We start from the raw sequence: 9,110 nt of genomic DNA, 5'->3' as shown, positions 1-9,110 counted from the left end.
ATATTATATGTTGTATGTATATATGTTGTATGTAGATCTGGAGTTGTAACGAAAGTAATTTCCCCCTGGGATTATTAAAGTATTTCTGATTCTGACTTGAAATATGGACTATCTGTTAGTATGCAGGCTTTTTAAAATAAATATCAACACAAGAAAAACTGTCAAAAAGCAGGTCAGACCTGGTAATCAGAGTGATTGAGCTTGTTGTACACAGTCACTGTCGTCCAAGGGTCAATTAGTTCAGAGATGGGACAGCACCTCTCCAGAGAGCACCTCCTGTTGGCTGCACATGGGAACTGCACCTTCACCAACAGCTGGTCTTCATTCAAAGAAACTGAGACTGACGGAGGGCTGAAGGCTGGGGTGGGCACAGGAGACAGAGGAACTGTTAATTATCTTAAAGCTCAACATTCCCAATCTTTATTGTACATTAAGGCAGATTATTCTACTTTAAAAAAAGTGTCAAACAATGTGCAACAGAGAGCCAAAACCTGCAGGCTCTCTGTATCACTGTTGTATCACAGCCTGTTGTATTACAGAAAATGCAGACTATCACTGACTGAAGTCACTGTAGTCGAACTTGCGTGGCTCGATCCAGTCAGTGGTGCTGGGGCTGAGGTGGACGCCGAGACGAATCATGTTGTACAGCTCAAAGTTTGAAAAGGCATGAGAGACGTCACACCTGCGGGACGAGACCCAAACGCACCACGGCACGTCCTGCCAGGGGTCCCTGCAACATGAGTACACAGTCACATTATGTGTATATATATACAAAAAAGGTTTGTTTAAGAATTTAGGAATATTGTCCAATCACAGGCAAATTAATTTCAAATGTCAGTCTAGAGTGATGTAAAAGTCTTCTAACATGACTGTTCAAACAGGTCACATTGAAAAAATTCAGACCTGTATCTGATTTGGACCACATATGAAAGTGAACTTAAAAGATCAAATTCCTTATGATTGGCACTGTCATGAAAAAAAAACATATTTGCAAAGAAAGCCTTAGTGAATGCTTCTTTAACCTGAAATCGTTTATAATACCCAGTCTTTCCTTTCATTTCATTCTGCCCGGACAAAGCAGAGCAAAGCCTTAACTTAATTTGGGAGCTTCTGTTGTGGTTATATTGTTCATGAGTCTCTTTTTAGCGTAGGTGGAAAGACATCAGTGCTGTATGAAGCTCACAGAGACAGAGACAGAGACTGGAGAACTGACAGGGCTCAGGGTGTAAAATCAACACCTGTCAAATCTTTTGGTAAATAACATTTTTGTAGACTAGCCTGACTTATAGTTGTAGTGTTGTTTGCACAATATTGCCATCATGTCACCACCAGATTGGCTTTGTATGATCATGTATTCATTCTCTTAATTTAAGAGTCCTATATACATATTACTGAGCATCTATTATACAAGCAACGAAGCATAAAACAAAATAAATGTATATATAATCAGTATAAATAATAACCATGTGTTTTAAGGAGAAAATTGCCTCAAGTAAGTGAAGAAAAAAACAAATTAAATACAAAAACTGTATGTGACAGCATTAAATATCGTGTGTGCAGATAATTCCAGTTATTGTCCTTGTAGCAGCAAAAATGTGAGAAGTTACAGCATATCATGCACACACACACTCAGATACATGCACACACACGCACTCAGACACAGACAGGAGGACTTACCCCTGAGTCTTTGTCTGCACGGTATAGGTGGTATTAGGACTGGAATTGGGACAATCCCACCGCAGGAGGCAGCCTAAGTCCAGTGATTCCAATGCAGTGTAGCAGACTAACCCAGTCGACCCTGGGAAGTTCGCACGAAAACCGTACACCAGAATAGCTCACTTACACAGATGCTTATTGACCCGTTAAGTCTGATTGTCACAACATTGTTAACACTTGCAAGCATGGGAGACCACAAGGGAGAGGAGGCTCAGTGAAACATGGGAAACAGCTACAGTGAAGTAAATGAAAAACAACTTTAACTGAGATTAACTTCAGTACTCACCATTGATAATAAGGAAGACCATGACACACAACCCCACCGGTGCTCTCAACCGATCTGTGGGTACACCTGGTGTCTCCATGGCAACTCTGGTGACCTCTGATTCAAGTGAGCAAGACTGTGGTAGTCTTAACTACAGGCTGTACGCCACTGAAGGTGACTGGCTCTCTTTAAAAGCAAGAGAAATGCACCTGTAAAAAAAGGACACACCGCGGAGGAGCTGGAATAAGCCTCAGTGGAGAATGATAGTCTGGAGTTAGCAGGAGGGGTGGAAGGGGTGGAGAGATAAGGATTTAATTGAAGCCTGTTGATTTTGTAAGAGAGAGGACAGGCTGTAATCTACTTAGGAGACTGAGAAGTTTGAGAGACCGAGACTGTTGGAGGCAGAAGATAAATTTGATGTCTCTTTTTACCAGAAAAAGTGAAAATATTGGGAGCATTAACTTTCATTACATTGTTATTGAGCAAAGATAGAAAATATAGAGAAATGCTTTTTATGAAGCTCATTGGGTGGAAGGAGTTTATCATTTTAACCTTTTAACAAAAACTAAAAAAAAAACAAAACATTTATGTCAGGTTACTCTTGTCAAATTGGGGTAAATAGTATAAATAAATGTTTTTAAAAAGAGCTCATAAGGGGAAAACAAAGAAATATGCACACAAAAAAAGAATGAAAAATGCTGAAAAATTTGTAGAGAGATATTGTATGTCTGTTTTTCCCACTAAAGCAAATGTTGTATTTGTAGCATGTGCTAATGAGCTTTGCCACCAACTGAATTTCATTTTGAATAAAAACAAAACAAAACAAAAAACAAAAAACTGGGAAACAAGCCGTTTTCCCTTATTTAGAAATAAAGTTTAAAATGACCCATGTCAACCTCGTGGTGAGGAAAAGTCATAATACATCGTCCAGGCACCATGAAGGTCTGAACAAGACTTAAAGGCAAACCATCTAATAGTTGAGATATTTCAGTCGTGGTGGACCAACAGTGTCTCTAGTGCTGAAAAAAGTAGATATCAGGAGAACATGACTGCATTCTATCTTTTTATTCAATGCCATCTTTAAATAATAAGAATCTGTACATCTCTTAAGCAGGTCTTTGACCGTTCATTCCCAAAAGTAATAATGACATCAATATTTTCCTTATTAACAGTAATACAGTTTGAAGTGCTTAAACCAGGCAACCCTAAGGGCCAATAGAGATCATACAGCAACAAAAGAACGGTGTACAGCCCACACTCTCTTACCCCTTGTCTCACACACACACACACACACACACACACACACGTCCATGTTACACACACACACAGCCCTGCAGTGCGCCATACACCTCTTGATAATTAAAGACATTAAAGCAAAACTGCCTGTTCATTCAGAAACAGCACCAAACATCAAAAAAATCATTGCAGCAGTAATAATACTAAGCTTAACATTCCTCATTTCATCATCATCATCATCATCATCATCAGTATCATCAGTCAAGGGAATCTTTACATCTGCGAATATACAGGATCTAGCCAACTGGGGCTCCAAACTGGAGTGTTTACATGCTGAACAGTTCTGGACGCTGCCCATCATCAGTCAGATCTACACAGGCAACCGCTGACATCACGAGTTCATGTCGCCCTCAGCCCAGCAGAGGGCGACATGAAACAAGTAACCAGCAAAGACACCAGTTCCTCGTCCCGCAGCTTTCATGGAGAAAAGTCATCCAGAGTGTGTTTTAGCGAAACCAATCTGGACACTCTGAGCCTGCTCTACACCAAAAAGTGTGTCTGGAAAACAAGCAGGGTATTGCTGAGTTAAAATCTGTGCAAATTTCTAAGAAGATCCGCTTAATTTCCAGGGAAGAGCTTTTGGTGCAGAGTTTACACACTAGTTTTTTCTGCCTCTATTTGGTGAAGCTGTTTTTTATTTTATGTCTGCGCCCCCGGCAAGGCGAGTCCCGGCTCCAGGCTGGTGGTGGTGGTCGTTGGGGTGGGAGAGGGCGGCAGGCCCTTGGGTCCCGGACAGAGCAGCCCATGTGAGGCTGCGTGGTCCCCGTTCAAGTTCTTGTAGGGGTTTCGGCGAGGTGGAGCTCTGAGACACATTGAGGGGAAGCGAAGGCCAGCGAGGCAGCAGCCGGGACAGGAGATCACCTCCTCCTGGTCCAGAGAGTGTCCGCTGCCGGAGCCGAACGGGGATGAACCGGCGGGGTCGCTGAGAGGGGAGTGGTAGCCGTTGTTGTTGGTTGAGGTGGGAGGGCTCGTGGTGGTGCTCCAACCCAAGGGTCGACTCACGACCACGTTGTTGTTGTCCAAATGAGAGAGGGGAGGCAGGCATGGGGGCCCGTTAGAGATTGCAGACCCCCAGCCGTTTGAGAAGGGAGGTGTGGAGGATTGGAGGGGAGTCGAGGACTGGGACGGAGGCGGGGAGAGTTTGGAGTGAGGAGATGAAGTGCTGTCTTGTGTGTCTGGGGAGCTGGTGCAGTCCATAGGCTCCTCCTCCCTTTCTTCCCCCTCCTCCTCCTCCTCCTTCTTCTCTTGGTCCAGCAGGTCCAGTGACAGGTGTTCAAGGGACAGAGGAAGACCTGAATCACCGCCCTCCCTGATCTCCTTCTCTTCCCCCAACAGTCTGTCTTCTTCACTCGTTCCGTTTGTTTCACCGTTTACAGTGTCTACCTCGGACGCGGACTCCTCCTCCGTGAGGACAGTGTTCGGCGCTGATGTGAGGTGCGGAGGAGGCGTACACGGCAGTGAGTGGCAGCGCCTGTGCCTCCTGGGTTGGTCACAGCTGTCTGTCTCGGACGTGGAGGGGTCGTCGCAGTCTGGCAGAGGGGGCAGGGTGAAGGTCAGGGAGATGACAGACTTGCTCGGAGTGTCAAACAGCTTGATCTTGCCACCCTTGAGGTCCTCCCTCCGAGAGAAGGGGTTGATGCGCGCAGGAGTTGCTAAGGTAACAGAGGGGGGCGTGTCCGGAGGGTGGAGCATGTCGGATTTGCTGCGGGAGAGACGAGGGTCTGACGGGAGGCAGAGGGATCGCCTTCGTAGAGAGCCGATCGCTGGAGAAACAGCTTTAAAGAAAAAAGAATGAATGATTATTCATTTGCAGGAACAAACCTTTACCATTTGGTGCCTGGGGAGCGTTTGATGACTCACCTCTGACTGATGATTCGTCCTTCTGTTTCCTCTCAGCCTGTCTCCTCTCCAGCTCCACCACGATTTGGGAGAAGGATGGACGGGCCTTTGCATTCATCTGGCAGGAGGAGGAAACCAACAGATTGAAAAAGAGCATGAAGGGAACACTGCTTTGGTCATTCATAAACTCAAATGAAATCAAGGAGCTAGAGATCTGGCTAATCTGACTTCATCTATCTGTTATAATGAAGACTTTCAGATGTTTAAATACAGGTTACAGAAATGCTCTCTCTGTTTAAACATGACAGGACCGTTAAGGATAAACATGCAATGTTCCAGCAATATCTGTCAGATGAGTGTTTCTTACATTACAGCAGGCGATGGCCAGTTCCAGGAACTCAGGAGGACAGTCTCCAACCATCTGCTGAAAGGCCTCCACATCCAAACCAAAGTCCTGTACAAATAAATAAAATAAATCACTCATGAGGGTGCACATGCATTCATCATTTTTTATATTCTTTAAAAAAAATAAATAAAAAATAATCTTTTCAAATTTGTTTTAAGAGCCCTTTAAGTGAGCAGACAGTTCATTAAATGGCCACAAGGGGGAGCAATGCTCTTGTGATTACCTCAGACTGTCACTTAATGTGTCCTAAATCCATACTACATACTAACTATATACAGTATATCATTTATTATGCATTTTATTATATTGTATGTGCCAACAAGAAATTATGCAATATGGAGATTTCAATCAGCCTGCCTAAAGAAAAGCTTTGTTTAATTGTATGTTGTTTTCTTTTAAAACTACACATTTAGGGGAAATAGTGAACATCATCATAACTTTCTGACTGTTTTGAATATGTCCAGTTTGACACACAGCAAACCAGTTAAGAAAATGTACGTAAAGTTGAACTGGGTTTCTGATAATGGTCTCACACACACTGTTTAATACACAGATCATAAAAAGGCACTACATGCATTTTATTTGATGTTATTTTGAACCCTTTGGCTGTAACTTTTTTGGGGACAATGCAATCGACTCAAGATAAGGAAGTCAGCTTCCTGTTTGTCAAAGATGACAATCACCAGTTAGATATCCACCATATTTTTCAAACTCATCTCTGACAGGATGAAAACTGTTGCTTAAAGTTATGGGTCATTTTGACATCGCTCCTTACGCAACAATCTTTTGAAACACCGACTGACTTACAGAAACCGTCTTACATATTATCAATAATGTTATTATATTATAAACATTTTCATTATATAACAGGGGGCCGTATGAAATGAGACGTGCGTGAGATGATGAGTATGTGATGATAAGGGAGCGGGGGTGGGATTTGTGAGTGATGAAAACGCCATCGGTACCTCAGTGCGCGGCAGGATGTCGGGGTCGGCCTGTATCCTCGCAATAATCTCACACATGATGATCCCGTATGCAAACACATCCACCTGCAGAGAGAGGAAGACGAGTCAATCAAAGAGAGATATGAATCAAGAAGTAAAGATTAGATCAAATAAAAAAACAGGAAGAAACAGCTTCCATATGTCCTTTATACTTTATTCTAATGCGCTTATATGTCTGGATTGTATCTTTACTGCTCTGGTGACTGGGTTTATTGACCTTCATTCAACCAAATTTCATATAATTATCATTAATTTTTAATGTAATGCCTTGATAAAACATTCAAAACACCAAAATTAGACTTATTGTTTAATTTGTATACTTTCTAGTTAGTTAAAAAGAGGGCAAGAAGGGCTATTTAGTCTTTCATTTATCTTGTAGGTTAGACTTGCATATATACTATTAGCATTGATGAGCTAGTTACTCAAAAAAAGTAATATATTACTCATTAATAATTACTCTTTTAAAAAGTAATATTACTAATTTACTTATTACCCCATGGTAACAGTAATGAGTTACACTACTAGTTATATAACTTTTCTGCTACTCCCCATAAAATTGGTAATTTTGTCACTTCAAAATTCAGACTTACGATGATTAAAATCCAGTTTTGTTTGTTAAAATCAAAGTAATGGAGTATTTCCAGCTGCTGAATGTTTCAATCTTCCAAACTACTTTCTTCCACGATTACAAAAAATGTATCCAAGGATGTGATTGTTGGATTTCAAATCAGTAGGAGGTGAAAAGTAATGTTGTAACTAATTATTTTTTGGAGTAATATTATCACTGAAATTTATTAGTAATTAGTTACACTACTAGTTACTGTGAAAAATATTATTACTGTAATATTATTACTACTACTAATGGGTTACTGCCCAACACTGCTTATTAGTAACATATGTAGTTTATGTTCTTCCTGTGTTTATTATCACTATTTTTAGTTTCTATTTTATTAAATTGTGTATATTTTGTAACATAATAAAATAATAAAATATTTGCTACATTCTGGATTTACTTTATAGTCATTTGTTTTATTGTAAGCTGCATAACACATAAAATGTCATCAGCATCCCGTAAAATGAAACCTGAACTGGCAATCAGGTTTTCCACTAAGCTACGCAGAAAAAAAACACAAGAGTAACCCAGGCCAAGAAATTCACCTCTTACATAACTAAATCCCTGTTTGCCTTTGACGTAATAACGGATTTATTAAATATTTATTGCTTTACTTCACCGCCTGCTTTATTTGACTGGCTTTCATCACACCCACAGTGGACCTTGAACTCCTGCTACAAGCTGCAGCTGAAAGGGTAATGAGGAGAGTGATCCGTCAGTACCTTCTCATTATACACCTCTCCTCTGAGCACCTCCGGGGCCATCCAGTAGGGGGAGCCGACCACAGCCAGAGGCTCCTGGTCCTCTTCCTCACTGCACACAGAGAGGGAGGGAAGAGGAAGGGATTTGATGGAGGAAAGATTTTCATTTCACAACAGTTCCCCAAATGATCACAAGATCATTTGAGGAAGCTTGAGATAGAGATATATATATATAAAAAAATAAAAAATAATCATCATTCCACAGAATAAGAAAATAGAACTGAAAGAATTTGAAGATCAAATTATTAGCTGAACGACCCAAAAGCTTTAATAACCAATTAGTTATAATAATTTAAAAAAATCAGGCAGATATTCTCTGGTTCCAGCTGCCTTTTATTGGTGTCTTGGACATCATATTTAATTAAATATCTTTTGGTTTTGGACCAGACAACAAGACGACAGTTTAAGATGTCAATTTTAGAACCTGTGATGCCGATTTTTCACCGTTTGGCATTTTATAGACTAAAATATTAACAAATAAACAATGGACACATCAAAATAAGGGTTTCTTTTAAGGACTTGAAACCTAAAAAGGTCCCTTTTCCTGTCTTATATAACAGATAATTGAATATATTTGGGTTTGGGACAGTTGGCTGGATAAAACAAACAATGAAAATGTTCCTGTGGGCCATTTTTCACATTTGTTTTAGAATTAAATGAGAAAATAATCAGCAGATTAAACAAAGAAAACATTCAATAGTTTCCGTCCCAGTAAAAAGGCTTTGGGTTAACAACTATATCAAATATTCAGATATGTGTGCATCAGAATTAAATAATGCTTGTTTGTTCACAGAGAAAAAGTCCCAACAGTGATGCAGAGAGAAATTATGAAAACATATTTTTCCATTCAGGAAAGATCTGTAAACGACGACAACAACAGATAAACAAATGCTTTAAAAAAATATTTTTTTAAAAAGGGCACAGTCAAGCAAAAGAGGCATCACGCTCCATTTCATTAACGCAGAACTAAATCAAGGGGGGTTTTATGGGGTGAAACCCGGGTCTGTGTGGCTGTTTGTGTGCACTTCATTTGTATCTAAGAAACCGCAGTGTTTTTCAGTTATGTGGAGATATAGTTGTGCAATTTTAGCCGAATAAAAAGGAAGGAAAAAGAATGTGCAAGGACGACGTGCTTGTACACGCACACACACACACACGCACACACGCACACACACACATACACAAGATGTAAAATTCAATCACCTTTGAT

General features: G+C 40.5%; 1 protein-coding gene across 2 annotated transcripts in view; it reads right to left on the bottom strand.

The window, feature by feature from the left end:
• Positions 1-3,031: 3,031 nt before the first annotated feature.
• tesk1 (testis associated actin remodelling kinase 1) overlaps positions 3,032-9,110 on the bottom strand; it is a 27,049-nt gene continuing 20,970 nt past the window's right edge. For both annotated transcript variants that reach the window (XM_035675322.1, XM_035675323.1), the window contains exons 7-11: positions 7,862-7,952; positions 6,488-6,571; positions 5,484-5,570; positions 5,138-5,234; positions 3,032-5,052 (exon numbers count right to left, since the gene is read on the bottom strand). In XM_035675322.1, coding sequence (XP_035531215.1) covers positions 3,917-5,052; positions 5,138-5,234; positions 5,484-5,570; positions 6,488-6,571; positions 7,862-7,952 — 1,495 coding nt within the window. In that variant the 3' untranslated portion in view covers positions 3,032-3,916. The remainder of the gene's footprint in view (positions 5,053-5,137; positions 5,235-5,483; positions 5,571-6,487; positions 6,572-7,861; positions 7,953-9,110) is intronic.

This window comes from Morone saxatilis, unplaced genomic scaffold, assembly GCF_004916995.1.
Source record: "Morone saxatilis isolate NCDOM2014 unplaced genomic scaffold, NCSU_SB_2.0 Contig4, whole genome shotgun sequence".
Classification (NCBI taxonomy): Eukaryota; Metazoa; Chordata; class Actinopteri; family Moronidae; genus Morone; species Morone saxatilis.
The sequence above is the reverse complement of the archived record's forward strand: the minus strand, read 5'-3'. Positions and strand labels throughout refer to the sequence as shown.